The sequence below is a fragment of the Trypanosoma brucei genome, chromosome 11, assembly GCF_000210295.1.
Source record: "Trypanosoma brucei gambiense DAL972 chromosome 11, complete sequence".
NCBI classification, from domain to species: domain Eukaryota; phylum Euglenozoa; class Kinetoplastea; order Trypanosomatida; family Trypanosomatidae; genus Trypanosoma; species Trypanosoma brucei.
Window position 1 is genome coordinate 3,428,172 of NC_026744.1, and position 15,517 is coordinate 3,443,688.

General features: G+C 49.4%; 7 protein-coding genes across 7 annotated transcripts; all 7 read right to left on the bottom strand.

Moving 5' to 3' along the window:
* Window positions 1-517: 517 nt before the first annotated feature.
* Window positions 518-796, bottom strand: TbgDal_XI14420 (hypothetical protein, conserved; the record flags this gene model as incomplete). The annotated part of the gene is made up of 1 exon (XM_011782285.1): window positions 518-796. The coding sequence occupies one exon, from the start codon at window positions 794-796 to the stop codon at window positions 518-520; it is 279 nt and encodes a 92-aa protein (XP_011780587.1).
* A 689-nt stretch (window positions 797-1,485) lies between these two features.
* On the bottom strand, window positions 1,486-2,823 carry TbgDal_XI14430 (hypothetical protein, conserved; the record flags this gene model as incomplete). The annotated part of the gene is made up of 1 exon (XM_011782286.1): window positions 1,486-2,823. The coding sequence occupies one exon, from the start codon at window positions 2,821-2,823 to the stop codon at window positions 1,486-1,488; it is 1,338 nt and encodes a 445-aa protein (XP_011780588.1).
* Window positions 2,824-4,159: 1,336 nt separating this feature from the next.
* Window positions 4,160-5,494, bottom strand: TbgDal_XI14440 (hypothetical protein, conserved; the record flags this gene model as incomplete). The annotated part of the gene is made up of 1 exon (XM_011782287.1): window positions 4,160-5,494. One exon carries the CDS (start codon window positions 5,492-5,494, stop codon window positions 4,160-4,162), a length of 1,335 nt encoding a protein of 444 aa, XP_011780589.1.
* Window positions 5,495-5,792: 298 nt separating this feature from the next.
* Window positions 5,793-6,224, bottom strand: TbgDal_XI14450 (T. brucei spp.-specific protein; the record flags this gene model as incomplete). Its single annotated transcript, XM_011782288.1, has 1 exon — window positions 5,793-6,224. One exon carries the CDS (start codon window positions 6,222-6,224, stop codon window positions 5,793-5,795), a length of 432 nt encoding a protein of 143 aa, XP_011780590.1.
* Window positions 6,225-7,193: 969 nt separating this feature from the next.
* TbgDal_XI14460 (phospholipid-transporting ATPase, putative) lies at window positions 7,194-11,903 on the bottom strand (the record flags this gene model as incomplete). The annotated part of the gene is made up of 1 exon (XM_011782289.1): window positions 7,194-11,903. One exon carries the CDS (start codon window positions 11,901-11,903, stop codon window positions 7,194-7,196), a length of 4,710 nt encoding a protein of 1,569 aa, XP_011780591.1.
* A 1,893-nt stretch (window positions 11,904-13,796) lies between these two features.
* TbgDal_XI14470 (calmodulin) lies at window positions 13,797-14,387 on the bottom strand (the record flags this gene model as incomplete). The annotated part of the gene is made up of 1 exon (XM_011782290.1): window positions 13,797-14,387. The coding sequence occupies one exon, from the start codon at window positions 14,385-14,387 to the stop codon at window positions 13,797-13,799; it is 591 nt and encodes a 196-aa protein (XP_011780592.1).
* Window positions 14,388-15,068: 681 nt separating this feature from the next.
* Window positions 15,069-15,515, bottom strand: TbgDal_XI14480 (calmodulin, putative, (fragment); the record flags this gene model as incomplete). The annotated part of the gene is made up of 1 exon (XM_011782291.1): window positions 15,069-15,515. A coding segment is annotated over one exon (447 nt), but the record flags the coding sequence as incomplete, so codon positions are not given.
* Between the last annotated feature and the right edge of the window lie 2 nt (window positions 15,516-15,517).

Sequence of the window (15,517 nt, forward strand, 5' to 3'; positions counted from 1 at the left end):
GGAGGCCTTCCCGCTGGGCTTCCCAACCTTTTCTTTTAGTGCGTTTCCCTTTTTCGCGTTCCCCCGCCGTCCGCAGTATCTTAAAAGTGCTATGCAGCGTTTGAAAACAGGGAGGTACAGCAAAACAGTTTCTGAAACAGGGCAGACAGACACTCCTCAGACCAGTCCAACAAAAGAGAGGAAAAGAGAAGAGGTAGAAACACGAAGAGGTACGACGAAATAGCGGTTGGGGTTGGAGTAAGCGTTTCTTTTTCTTTAAAGGTTTATAATGTCTTTCGGTAGACGCTTGCGACGGACTACATACAACTTCCAAAACACGGATACTTCCCCTCTGACAGCAATACCCGGAAGAGAAGGGTAATTATCTTTAAAGGGTGTATTATTTCATAAGCTCATCCCCTCTCCCTGTTCCTCCAAATGATGTGTGCTCCGGCTCCTCAATGACAAGACAGACCAGGTGAAAAAAGAAAAAGAAAACAAACAAACAAACAAACAAACAACACCACCGGCCTCCCCGTTAGGTTCTCGTTTGCCCAATGTATTTGTCAGCAAACCCATCATCCGTGGGTTCCTCCAGGCCCAACTCAAGGGCACGCCATCGCTCCCGCTCGATATCCTTTGCAATTGATGCGTGCCGCCTACTGCGTTCCGCCTCCTCGCTGTAGTACACACCGGCGTACACAGCAGCTGCGACTAATATGCTCCCAAAGAAAAGTTGTTTGTCCACACGGCGCCTCCAACCAACCCATTTCAAGGCGGTTTGGTCTCCACTAAAGAGCCGCGAGTAGGAATTCATAGACTCTCAACCACTGCCACAAAAAATGTTTAAGCGTAGTGTAGCGTAACCGTTTGAAGATGACAGCTTAGCCTATAATCACCCCCGCACTTACATTTAACAGGTAACTTCGACCTTACCAATGGAAGAAAGTGAAGGGGGAAAGCAAGGTGTATCACAGACAGCTGCATGTGGCGTGAGCAAGTGGTGCGAGGAGACACGAAAAGAGAGCAAAAAACAAACTTTTGGTTCAACTTGCTGACTGTAACCCCGATGATAGAATCTGGTCAACTAAGGCAAGCAACGAGAGATAATTGGAAAGTTTACATTCACGGTTTGAGCAAAGGGAATGAGGATGGAAAGGGTTTTTGTCGCTATGAAAAGCAAACCCTTGACAACACATAGGTACATATTACAGCAAACGAGCTACAGACTGCAATCACACTTGTCACAGCATCACTACGTACAGGGGTATGCGCGTCAGTCACCCTGCCGGAACCGTTCTCTGCCACTCCTTTCCGGCTACGTTGTCCGTGCGTGCCCTTTGGGAACAATACCTGCAACCGACAGCTTTGACAACGCTACGTAGCATTCACATAGCTCAATTTGCGTGAAGCCATGGGCGAGGGCAAGCACATCAAACGAACGCGTGGGCTCCTCACCAGTGTACGGCAGCTATGTGCAACAGACGCCAGTGGGTCACGATGCCTTCATTTGTTTGTCACCGCAGCCCGCTGACCTGCACAACCGGGGACATACGGCAGATGGGCAAACGTTATACGAGACATCTGGCGGTAATATGCAGCATCTCTGTGCCGGGGTAGGCTTTCCTTCATGGACCCATCCGCTGCTGCATTCCAACCAAGAGCCGTTTCCGTGAAACGGTCCCACTTGCTGACGGGCAAGTCGCGAAAACGTGAGTGTGTTGAGCGTTGCCGTCGGCTCATCCACTGCAAGAGCTGATCATTTTCGTCAGTGGCGGTTCCAAGGAGAGGCATCACTTCGTTGGATCGACTGTTCCTCGTCACCACGTGCCCCGGTCCGGCATCCATCCCGCATCTGCGGGCAACCGTCGACAAAGTCTTTAACATGTCGAGTTTATTCACTGTTCCATCCAGCCCCCCAGGGAGCATTCGATTAAGGGGAGGTCGAAGTCTCGTGGGGCTGGGTAAACGCGACACCCTGAATCTCGGAGGGTGACTCCCTTGGGTTTGCTGGTAAGGTTCCACTGCTACCTCCGATGGTGACATGCATCGTGTCAGAGTGTAGACCGAGTCTTCAGCCTGCGAAGGAGCGGATAACGCGCCTGTCATCGACTCCCGCTGAAGCTTACGATAGTCCAACGCTAACTGCTGATAGTGCTTCACCGTTTCGCTTGCCTCTAAGCGATGGGCCTCGACTACCGTCATGGGGCGCGGCGGTTCAGGATACCGTATCGTACATAGTTTTTGTTGCAGAAACGGGTCGTAGCTAACCGGGTCAATAACGTCGAGAAATACACCACCTAACGCCGTTTTCTCCAGCCGATTGCACTCCGCAACATAACTTTCCATCATCGCTTTTCTCACTTCCGACCGCATCTGAGCACTCTCATCATCGTATAACTGTTCTTCAATGAATTCTTGTATAGGCCGCAGCAATTCTTCCTCTCGCTGCCGACTAAGCCGCAACAACGCGCGGTGAGTGCGAAAGACTTCCCGCCGCTGGGCAGCACTACACATAGAAACCAGTTCCGCATGTCGTCGCCCAACCGCGCTCATGCGTTCTCTAAACTCCTTCATTTGCTGTTTCTGTTGTTCTTCAGCTAACTGTCGTTCACGCCGGGTCGCCATCGTCTGCTCCAAGCGGCGCCTCACTTCATCTAGTTTCATTTGCTCCCGTTGGCGGGCGAGTGCAGCTTCCGCCTCACGTCTCGCCAAGCTCTCCTGCATTTGCCTCCCCTCATTCTCGATTACGTGGCTCCAATCAGCCGCATTCATTAGCTGCGTGTAAAGCACCGGGTCGTGCACACGGATGCGGTGGCCGGAGCCCTGCTCTCCGTCCCCCATAGGAGCTGAAATAAGTGACCACAGGAAATGTCTACGAAAGAAAAAAACTTTGGATAATTCTTGTAATCTTTGCAACCTTTACTTACCTCCTTTCGTTCACCTCTGTATGATACAAGACGCAGAAGTAGATGGAAAACGAGGTATTACTGGGGAAAAAAGTTCATAACATAGCAACCAATGTGACCGTTTGGTTACGCAAGAAATGGCAGCAATGTTTTTAACCCAAGAAAAGGGTGCAACCGGTAATAGATCTATGCAACAAACTATAGCATTAACTCACATTAGTGGAGAGCCGCAGCGGTGCATGCACTGGGGAGAAGGCAAACTAGTGTAGCTGCCCCAGCATCTACTAAATATGTATTACTGTTTGCTTTACCACTGTGAAGTCTGACCATCTCCCAGCAGATATCAGCAGACCGTAACGCCATGAAGACATCGACTAGCACACGTTTCGTTGGAACCTCATCAGCGCGACACTCATGGAGGAGGAACAAGCCAACTCGCGCAAACTCAAAGAATAGGGACCTGTGAAGAGTTGGCACCCCACACACACACACACACGCTGCTGAAATCGTAGAAGGATTATGTGGCTGACCCGCCCTTACAGCAGCCTAAGTAATAAAAAGTAGTGGCTAACGCTTCATGATGTAACTGGAAAGTGTGCGGGCAACAAACCCTGAAGGAGGAAAAAGTGGGACAAGCAATAACACCAATTGGACATGAGGAAGCAAGGTGAGCTGAAGCTCGCTACACAGCGACATAAGTGAATGTAGCCGCACGCAAGGATGTACGTGCGCAAGCAGGCACAGAGGCCGATGCCCAACCACAGAAAAGTAAGGGAAACGAAAAAAAAAGACGAATGTTTGGAGTCAGAACGTACAAAGTGAAGAAGTAAAAAAACAAAACCGTGAAACGTTGCGACCACGCGTGTCCGCAAGTACAAAAGCACACACAAGTATATTGGAACTGATGAGCGTGGACACCCAGCACACGTCAAAGCAAGAAGAACAAAACTGATGAAACAGATGTTATTAAGGTCACTGAATGCCGGAGTACAAATATACAGTGAAGTAGTGTTGCACCAAGCAACACTTCTCCTCCATTATGGTTTTTTTCTGTGTACAAAAGCCCTCCCCCATAAAGAGGCTGTCTCCCGGCCCTAAAATTACAAAAATCAGATATACAGAGGTTGCCCTTCTCATCGCACTTTCACCTCACTCTCATATATGTGTGCGTGCTTGGGTGAATTCGGAGCCGCTCTAACGGTACGGGCTCCCAACATGACTGACTTCACAAACACTCTAGAACTTCACAAATACAAAGATACAAGAATTGGTTACTTCTTACCTGCTCTCTTCCGCGTCGCAGCAGTCTGCCGCCCGGAAGCTGTTGAGCCTCTAGGGTGAGTAATACTTTTACTGTCTCCACCGACTGTGCCTCTTCGACCCCTTTCTCCCCTAACACCGCTGCCCCGGCCTCTGCTATTCGCACCAACCTTCGACTGCCGTTGTTGCTGTTGCTTCAGGGGCCTCTGAGCCTGGACAGCCTTCCTGGTTTGAGATCCCCTTCCGACTTGAGGAGCCTTTTTGGTCTGTGACACCTTTCTGCTGGCTGGACTCTTCCCGCTCCCTGATGCGGCCCGCGCAAACGACGCTGTTCGCATAGCGTTGTCCTTCCGTTCACCTCGGGCAGAGGCACCTCGAGCCCTTGAACCCGCATGCTTTTTGGTTTCTTTATTCGAGGCGGCCTTCAAAGACGGTGGCCTTCCTCTGCGCTTAGCGACGGTTCCCTCACTAGAGGTTGCTCTTTTTTGTCCTCTTCCGGGGCTCGGGACGTCGGCATACACTTCGGAAGAACTAATATCGTCATCCTCGGTGCTTGCATCATCTTCTTCAGGATCTTGCAGCTTTACAAACGTATCATCGGGTAATCGTGGCGTCTGCGTCCCGTTGTCTGCAATCTCACCGTCGTCACCGCAGCGGTGGCCAACATTGTCACCGTCATCCACAATATCACCCGCAACACCCTTACCCACCTCGCCCCAATCGTCGGTCGCTGTTGCATAAGACACTACAGCGGCCGGTTGTACTGAGTGAGTGTGGACGCCGCTCTCCCTGGTGGCGCGGCGGACCATACGACTCACTTTCTCTTCACGAGCCTTCAGTCCCTCATGCAAAGCGGACATCTCATCCCCAAAACGGCGCTTCATTTCCGCAAGTTTGCGCTCTGCGTTCAACCGTTCCACGGAGGTGTGAAGTAACTCTTCTTCACACCGCAGCATGTGAACAAGGGGATCCTCAACCGGTTGCGGTACACCACCGTCTATCGCAGTAGCATCGCTGCACTTGTTAGCGCCGGTGCTGAAATAACTACGGTTGGCGTCGACAATGTATCCCCTTTCCCTTGCAATGTTGGAAACAATGGGCACGGAATTACCGTCCGCGGCAGTTGCTGTTAATGGCCGCAGCGGTTCCTGCAACGAGAGTTTCGATTGAGGCGACTGCTGTAGAGCACCCAAAGCGGCGTCCTCTCCTGAGCAAGATGGGTGTCTGTTGTCCCCTTGGGTAATGCCACCGGGCGCCTGTTGCAGTGTAGTCGTCTTCAGTGCCGCGAACAGCGGTACCAGTGCAACACGGGAGGGAGCCACACGACGGATGAGCGAGGGGAGCATTGCTCAACCGAAAGAAGGGAAGAGGGTAACAGAGAATAACGACGAGTACGCAAAAAAAAAAAAAACAATTAGCTATAAAATTTAAATAGATTACAAAGCGAATGGGGACCGTCTACTACTCACCCACTTTAGAAGTTTGAGTCCGTGCACCAGCTCAAGTAACCGGCACGCGTTCCCTCAAATGCCCTTCTTCTCCCCACTTGCCAAAAGATGAACCCTTTTCCAATTAACTACCTTTTCCTTTATGTCAATGATTGACAAAGAATTGCAAGTTTGCTTCCCAAGTTAGCCTCGTACGTCAAACTCTCCTTGGTCCCGCTGGCCCAGTCAAAATAGCTCGTGTGAACCTTGCAAACACCTTAACAACCGAAGAGCGAGTGATTGAGTCGATGTGGGTTTGGGCGAAAGCGAATGTCACGTGCCAGCACAGCCCACTATTTGTCGCTACAGGAAAATGAACGATAAAAACAAAAACATAAGATTCAAGAGGAAATGAAGCTAATATTCGTGGAGAATCGTTGCATAACAAATCGGCGGAACACAAAACGATTTGCGGGTACAAAAAAGGAGGAAAATCAGAGCACTCGAACACGCGAATGCAGAAAGGAGGGAGCACGATAGCGACCAAAAATAAGAGCAATAAGAAAAGAATATGCATACGTATCCCATCCTCTTCTCGCGCGCTGGAGTGGTATGTACGCGAAGGGGTTGAGATACGTATGCGCATCATCAGTGGGGCACGGTGACTCCTCAACAGGAAACCGGTGAGGTGCACGCAAATGTCAATGCCAGAAGCGATTAGTGGAATGAAGAAGAGAATTGTTAGAATAGAAAAGGCAAGTACACTTGCATACTTTTCTCTCTTTCACGTGATCCTTCCCATCACTCCACAGTAACACTACCCTTACCAAACCATTCACCGTCGCGACATGTTACCCGACACAAATACGAACCGATCCCTCCACGGAGCAAAATAACTCGAAAGAAAAAGTATCATTACCGTAGTGACAACGCACTATCAAATTCTGGAAAGCAACGATTGACATGTTGACCAACAGAAACGAAGATCAATGTCAACAAATAATTAAAAAATCTGTTTACTCACTCATTTCAACCTATCCCAACGCTCGCCTTTATTCCCCTTCTCATATTTTTCCTTTCATCTTCAATCCAAGCGCACTGGCGCGCAATGATGTTTTTACAGTGAAATCACCCCTCCTCCTCCTCCCCGCGCGCCCCTCATGTTTTCATAGTGTGACCGAAGGGAAAAGAAAAGACACGTAACTGCATCACGTATGAGAAATCCCATCCTTATGGACGGATACACATGCCGCTCACTTTTTCGCAGGTACTACAAAATGCTACCACGGCAAAGTGTACCCACACAACAGTTTTTATTTTATGAAACTGTTTATCCCCTTACTTCTGTACCGTAACGGGAGAAGAACAAAACCCCCACCTCAAAACCGTTATCATTCCTACACAGAGGCGCAGGTGGGTGAATAGAAAACAGCTTCCCTCTTCAAAAGCAATACCACATATCATTACTAATGACAGTAAAGGCACAGGTGGGCAAAGGCAGCAGAGCTGACGCCAGGCCTGCCGCCCGTGAAATAGGCAGCCCCCAATTCTGTGTTGATGTTGGTGGTTCTCTGAGGTTCCGCGCTGGCATAACAGTGATACATTCACTACCATATCATTACCTTGTCCGCGAGCGCTCCCGCAACAGTTTAACCTTTGCAAGGTGTTCTCCCTTGTATGGCGACTCCCACGCTGCTCTCATAGCCCGCTCCCCGTTAAGCCATGGCTTAAACAGCTCGATATATGCGTTGCTTCCCATAATGTACATGACGTATATCCCGAAGCAGAGAAGCAACATGAGCCACAACTTAATGTTTCCCACTAGCTCTATCGCCACGTAAACGCACCTGTTCGAGCCAAATACGTTTGGTAGAGCCGAGTAGAAAAGCGTCAAAAACGGAATAGCAATAAAACACAGCGCAAGAACCGCAACAGTGATAAGGTTATAGCACACAATAGCGGACGCTGCGCGCAGATTAACCAAAAAAAGCAACAAGATGAAATATAGAGTACCGTAATCCTCCACTGAGCCGCTCCGATACGGATGAAGCGCATCATCATCACCCAAAACGTAGTAGGTAAGTACAAATAATAAGACTCCGAGTAGCACGCCATCAACAAACCACTTGATAAAATAACCCCACCTAAAGAACATGTTCTCCCTGGACAAAGGAGGGTACAGCGACGGCAGAGACTCTGCCAACTCATCCTCCACATCTTTGTCGTACACCCCCATCAAAACTGGCTGAAGTGAACAATACACAAGATTGAAAAAAGTAATAAGCCACGAATCGATTAATACCATACCGGAGAAACCACTAGAAATAGTGTAGACAACGATAGCGGACGTGAGAAAGGCATTCTTATGCAAACTGTACACGAGACAATGAGCATCGCGGTAAAGTGAAAAGCGACCGTGAACCATGAGTAGCCGCTTCAGGAATCTGAATTTGGGAATCGCATAGTCACTCGCCAACTCGGCCTGCGAGCCCTCGAGCCCCATGATACCAATACCAACACTGCTCTCTTGTATCATAGAAACGTCATTAGCACCGTCACCAATCGCCAACGCAACGCCCCCAGTATTCTCCTGGAAAAGCTTCACTATCTTTGCCTTCTGAAGCGGCGTCATACGGCAGCACACAGCGCTACGACACCGCATACCAATAGAGAAAAATTCGCGTGTGAGGTCTGCATCACAGAAAATGGCGTCTAACGTCAGCCCGTCTACCACTAGCACCATCTTGTGAGTATCTTTACCGTACTGTTCCTCTGCGCTATCACACTTATTTGAGGCAGCAGAAAGTTGTGATCGAAGCACTTCTCGTATACGCTCACTCTTCAACTCCGTTTGCAGATCTGTGGTACCAGATAATTGGCTGCAAACATCGAGATGATGCACCATATCCTCACAGCCCGATTCGATGATGCCGCTAGTGCATGCGATCGTCACAGCAGTCTCCCGCTTGTCTCCCGTAAGCATCCACACCACGATATCGGCTTGCATAAGAAACTTTACCGTCTCCGGAACATCCTCCTGCAGCTCATCGGATACAGCCGTAGTTCCAATCAGGTCAACATCCTTCTCTAGCAGCGCGTAGACTTCATGCAATGCCTCGTCGCGATCGTTCAAGCGACACTGCGCCTCATTAAATTTGACCAGCCAATCCCGTGCCTCCTCCTCCGATACCCACCGCTGACCAAGGACAAGTGTTCGTAGGCCCTTCTTGGCAACCGAATCTATTTCCACTTCAAAAAGATCCTTCAAATCAATGTTCCGTGGGTTTTGTTTGTTCATGATAGACATCATGCTGCTATCCGCACCCTTCACGAGCAACAGAAAGGGAAGCTTCTTCCCTCTAGCATTGGAATCCACGGGACGGTCTTTTCTATCCTCTTCCACCGTCACTGGATGCGTTGGATCACCTTTTTGATCCCCTAGAACCTTCATTGTCTTGTGTTGGCCCGATGACCTCGTTGGGGTCTCCCACGCCCGAGCAAAGCTTGGAGACGTCTGTGTTTCCTGAACCTTTCGGTGGTAACTTATTCGCACATTGTCCTGAGTACCTGTAGAGGCATTATCCATATCCGGACAACGACTTAAAAGCACGCTCATCAATTTTCTTTGAGATGTGAACTGAAGCTCTGCAACAACCTCGTAGCACATCACCTTCTGCACAACTTTCACAAAAACATGTTTGGAAGTTCTTCCCTGCAGCGCGAAAAGGTTGTCGCGAGCCGCACACACCAACGCAACTTCATCCAGTGACTGCCCTTCGTATATCTTTGACTCGTCCCTAAACTCTCTCACCTTTCTAGACATTGTGAGAGAGCGCTCATGCATAAGCGCATCATTGTGGCACGTCATGCGCCATGACGCACTGCCAGTGTGACCATGCAAGAAACGCCCAACACCAGTCGATGGGGAGGCGCCGAAGACGGAACCGCTTCCGGGGGTTATGCTTGACACCCGACGGTGACACACCATCTCAACCGCGTCAGTTGTGCCACTGCACCCCATTATTCGATTATTATTCGGTAATGTGGCATCTGCCGCAGATGGGCGACGCGTGAAGGCGTGCTGGGAGCCTGGGGGAAGTGAGCCACCAAGGACCGAATGACCGCTCGCCGCCGCTGCTTCCACGGCTGCGGCAACCGCTGATTCCACCTCAGGTCTGTCAAAACAGACAACGCTGTGGCAAAGCGACAAGTTGCGTAGGTACCGGAAAAGTGGTTCCTTTTCCATCGCCTCCTCATCGAAGTCGAATCGCCCCTGTTGGGGAACCTGACGGCGTTCCAAGGCATCAGTAGTCATAATGGGCTCCCCAACGGCTGGAGGTACACTGAGGCGTCGGGCCTCAACGAGCCGAAGGAATGCTTCGCCAAGTGCCCCTGGTCTTTCCTTCTCGTCATGCCGTTCGGTCGCTGTACAACCACCAACATAAGTCATAACGTTCTCCGTTAGGGTTCCAGTCTTATCTGTGAAAACGTATCTGACGTACGCTAGCTGCGAGTTCAGGCAAGATGTCTTTGGCCTAGAGTAGCGCAGTACGCCCTTGAACTCATCGTAGCTCGCCATGCGTCTGTCATTTGCGATGAGATACAGTTGAAGCACTTTGTTGAGTTCCATCGTAACATACAACGAAATTGGAATGAGGAATGAAAGAAGAATGAAATTTGTCAGGTACATGAGGGCAAAGTATTTTGACCCCCCATACCTACTCAGGGCCCATTGGATGTACCACGTGGTATGGCCGCTTCCCGCTCCCTCAAGTCCGTTGAGTCTTTCAGCGCGCCAATGCACCGACATTGTGCATAGAGTTATCAAAGCTGTTTGATGCACGAACAGAAGGATGATGTTGATAAGGTTGATTCGGCGGGAAGTTAAGGATGATTTTTCCCCCTTGCTTTTGAGATTGAGCAGCATCTTGGTATTTTTCCCCGTGTAGACAACGGCGCAAAGAACCCACTCAGTGTTTCGAATAATGCAACCACGGGGTAGAAACTGATCAATGGAAAGAGACACGACGCTCCCACATCGTAGGCGCAGCTGCCCAATCCATGAGTGTAAGTCTGGGCATGGCGTCGCCCCGCGTAACAAAACGCCCTTAAAATCCCCATCTCCCCGTGCGTCGTTCAATACGCCGTTTCCATCATTTGCCAACGCGACAGCAGAGCCAGGAGCACCCGCCCTTGGGTAAATATTGGAAGCAGTACCAGCGGCGAAGGGGTTTGAGCTTGAGCATAATCCAGAAGGCCCCCCCCGCACCCGGTCGCGTATATCCGACGTTTCAACAGTGCTTGACGGCACACGATCATCACATTCAGTGATGGTGCGCTCCTTACTTGAAAGTTCCAGCGTGTTGCACACACTTCCCCGCGTCTCCAACGGTGTGGGTGTAGCGGTACTGGTGCGCCCGTGCCCTCCTTCCGTTCCCTTCTTTGAAGTTTGCTCCGCAAAGGATTGAGTTACGTTCGTCGGTGGCGGAAGCTCCACACTCTGCGGCGTACCATCTTCCACCTCGGTCACCTCGACATCACGAAAGGCCGACGAAGCGCGAGCCCGCTGACCCGACGTACCCCCTGAGGTCCTCCCATTCTCTGTAAGAACATTCTGAGAAATGGCTCCTTTGCCGTTATCACCACCGCGGCTATCACATCGCTTCCACCCAACCAAGCTGCCGTTGTTCAAGAAGTGTGCACACGTGGCAGCATCTGGCAAACAACCCTCAATAATATCCTCAACTGTCCCAAGTGCCTTTATCGTTTCTGGTTTTGCACGCCGTGTTTTAGCATTTGTCTCGCCATCAAGATTGGACGTTTCAATATATGTCACGCCATCCACCAGTGAGGTGTTCAACACAACTGCATCAGCCGGCACCACATCCCCAAGTCCGCAAAGTATAACATCGCCAGCGCGCACATCACGGGATGGAACAGAAACAAAGTCGGAGCCACGGAGCACCTGCACGCCCACTGAGTTCACGAGTTTGTCAGACTTCCGACGCTTGCCATCCTCCCAAAGGTCCTTCCACATCCCAACCCCAACCACGATACACAGGGGCAACAGGGTACTGAGTGGGTTTACCGGACTCACAACGGGAATCATGGTGATGATGGTAACAAAAAGGAAGTATATATTCGATACGCATCGAAACTGGTTAAGCAAACTCTTCGGTATGCATGTAGCCAGAGTATATTTTGATGTGCGCACGTAGTTGGAGGGAAACCTACGCGCCGCGTTGAGGTCACCCCTCAAAATATTAACTTCCACAAATGACCGTGCATGATCGGCATTTTCCACTCCAACGTTACTATTATCCGCCATAGCTGTCAAAAAATGTTGGTAACACTGCTCTCAATCACTTTAACCGAGCAAAAATTAAATAAAGCTATCCCACAAGGACAAATTTCCTTCCTGAGTCCAGCTTCTTCCTGCGTCCCTCCACGAACAGACAACGAGTGAGTTCCTCTCGGTCACAGCACGCACACAAACTACAACAATATATATAGAGTTAACCACTTACGCTTATTAGAACGTAACTCTCCTCACACCCAAACAAACAAAACACGATACCGCGTTACCTGCGATATCACGGAGAGTTGGCTGCTAAGACACCTTCTCACTCGACTTACTCTCGCTCCTCTAATATTCCTGTGATCGAAAATATTCTCCACCAACTTTATGATTGCTCACTGAGTGCAGTGAAACGCCTGCAGCTTTTACTGCACCTTAGATGTGGAGTGAATATCTTGCAGCGGCTCCCTCAACCTTCTTGTGCTCCTGGGACGAACAATAAGCCGTGAGAAACTTTGTGCGTTCACTTAAGAGTTGGAGGCTGACGGAGTAACACAACGTCGAATAGAGAGAGAGCTTCGCAAAGCCGTGAGTGCAGAGAAGGTAAATACCGCAAAGTATCTGATCCTATAATTAACAATACCTCTAAGTGATGACTGTGGTACTCCCCTAAAAAGGTACAGATGGTTTCACAGACCACGGTGAAACAACTAGATACCTGAAACAACAGGAACGAAGGCAGAATTTGGAAGAATTTTTTGTAAGCCGAAGCGAATGATAAGGCAATGGTAACCAACAGAAATACAAAACATCAACATGTCAGGTCAATAAAAACATAAAGACCACTGTCAGTGAACGAAATAAATAAATAAAACTTTAACAAGATAATCCGCAGATAACCGCTAAGCATGAAGTGATAGGTACATTAACGCAGCTTCTTCTTCATGCGCAAGTTGGAGCAGTGGCCACAACCCTTCTTGCGGCAATTCGTAGCGCGTACGGGCAGACGGGCGTAGCAGCGGCGGCACACCTTCTTCTCCCAATTGTATTTTTTCGCGAGTGCCTCAAGCGTTGGCTCCATCACACCACCTCGAAGACGAAGCACAAGATGCAGCGTCGACTCCTTCTGAATGTTGTAGTCCGCAAGCGTGCGACCCTCCTCCAACTGCTTCCCGGCAAAAATCAACCGCTGCTGATCCGGAGGGATACCCTCCTTGTCCTGAATCTTGGCCTTTACGTTCTCAATGGTGTCGCTGGCCTCAACCTCAAGAGCAATGGTTTTGCCAGTGAGGGTTTTCACGAAGATCTGCATGGTGCTATCCTTCTGGCGTGGGTGATGCAAAGCGAAGACACGGATGAGAAGAGAAATGTTGAACTAGCGTCCCTAGATCGTCAGCGGCGCAGTCGTGCGAATAACGTAGCAGAAACTACTTACACGTGCATAAAGAACGAGGGAGACCAAACTGAAGCTGACCAGTAGGTGGGATTAATAAAAACGAAACGCCAAAGGGAAAAAACCACACAAGCAAACACAGAACGCGCAGAAAGGTGAAGTGACGAAGCGATGCCGCGGAAGGCTACCTGCATTTGGCTCGCAGTAGACTAGCTCAAGGAACGAGTAACACCAAGCGAAGAAACGGCTCAAGGGTGGAAAGGTTGAATAACCCACAGAAAAAGCAAACCTCAAACAACATCGGTGCTGCCAGTGGAAAGATTACTCGCCGGAGCATCACCCTTTACCGCTAACTTCTTGTTTTTTTGTCGTCCTCCTCCCACATGCGTCGGAAGAAAGTTGAAGCAGCATTCCCACCCCCTCTACTGAAGCTGTCCCTTTATCCCAGTGTACCATCCCTCTGTACGAATAACCACAGTTACCGCCTGCATCCCCGCCGTCATAGTAAGAATGGGACGTACCCTTTATGTCTACATGAAGTTCAGGCGATGAACCAATTCGTTGATAAACCTATTGTAGTCAATCTTGTCATCGGTTTCGTCTTGCTCCGCAATTGTCAGAAGTTCCTCTACTTCCTCAGGGGTTGAGCATTCACCACCTGTGGCGAAAAGCTCTGTAAACTGTTTCTTTGTCACAAATCCGGTCTTTTGCTTGTCGTAATGTAGAAAAGCGCCACGCATCTCCTCCAACATCGTATCGTCTACCTCGCACATCATTAACGAGAGAAAGTCCTTGAAGCTAAGCTCTTCCGTGTTCGTCTGTTCCCCTTGGCCAAAAACACGCATCACCTCATGGAACTCTTCGTCTGACAAGTGTAGCCCCACGCTTGCCATAAGCGCAGAGACCTCCTTCATTGGAATTGATATTGTTTTTTGACCGTTACTCAGTACACGAAAACCTTCCGCTAGCTCCGCGATGGTGTTGTGCGACACCGGCTTGCGGTAGAAGGGACGAGATGTGCCACGAACATCAGAAATGGGCTTGCCTCCCACGGCACCGCCCCTACTGAAATGATCCTGTTGACTAGATACAGGAGCCTTATCCTTCATACCTTTATCCATGTATTTCACACAAAATCTTGACACCAACACACCTACGGCAGTCTGTCGGACCTAAACCTGGGTTGTGGTTACTTCTTTCCTGTTTGGGGAGAACAATCAGAATAAAGACGAAAGCGTTAAAGCCATGCCAGCAAATGTTTGCAGAGAAAATGAAGTCTGTGTACCCAATGAGCTTCAGCGTTTACGTACAACCTGCGAAGCACCGAGACATGAAACCGTTTAACACAAACAGGTCCCTTTCACTGATGACAGCCGGAAAGGTCATATACATAACAAAAATGTAAATAAAGGATGAAATGGTTCCGAAGGAGTGAGGTTACAGATCCGGGTAACGCGGTAACATAAGAATGTTAAAAAGGTCAAAGGGATTCAAAAATTCTCAGAGCAATCTCAGTACTCCTCGACAGTACGAAACTGATATGATGCCATGTATCAAATCCTTCTGAGAATCTTAAGTGCCCCATATCATGTACACCTTATGCCACTTTTGCTTTTATTTCACGCACCTCCTCAACAGTTTCCTCCCCCTTTATCGGGAAGCACCAACACCCTTATCTATTTTCTATCACAAAAAGAGTTTTATACCAGTATTTTATCTCTTCCCAAACGAATACACAAACTTAACATGACGGAAAGGTAGAGAAGGAAGCCAGGCTCACCTCAACCATCTGCAAACACGAACTATTTGCTCATCATCATTTTCACGAACTCCTCGTAGTTGATTTGACCGTCCCTATCAACGTCAGCCTCGCGGATCATCTCGTCCACCTCCTCATCTGTTAGTTTTTCACCGAGGTTCGTCATGATGTGACGGAGTTCAGCAGCGGAAATGAAACCATTGCCATCCTTATCAAAGACACGAAACGCTTCCTTGATTTCTTCCTCGGAATCAGAATCCTGCATCTTGCGCGCCATAAGCGTCAAGAACTCTGGAAAGTCAATAGTTCCGCTTCCATCCTGATCAACTTCGTTGATCATGTCCTGGAGTTCCGCCTCGGTGGGGTTCTGGCCCAGTGACCGCATCACAGTGCCGAGTTCTTTCGTCGTAATGGTACCATCACCATCCTTGTCAAATAGCGAGAACGCCTCCTTGAATTCGGAGATCTGCTCGTTGGAGAGTTGATCGGCCA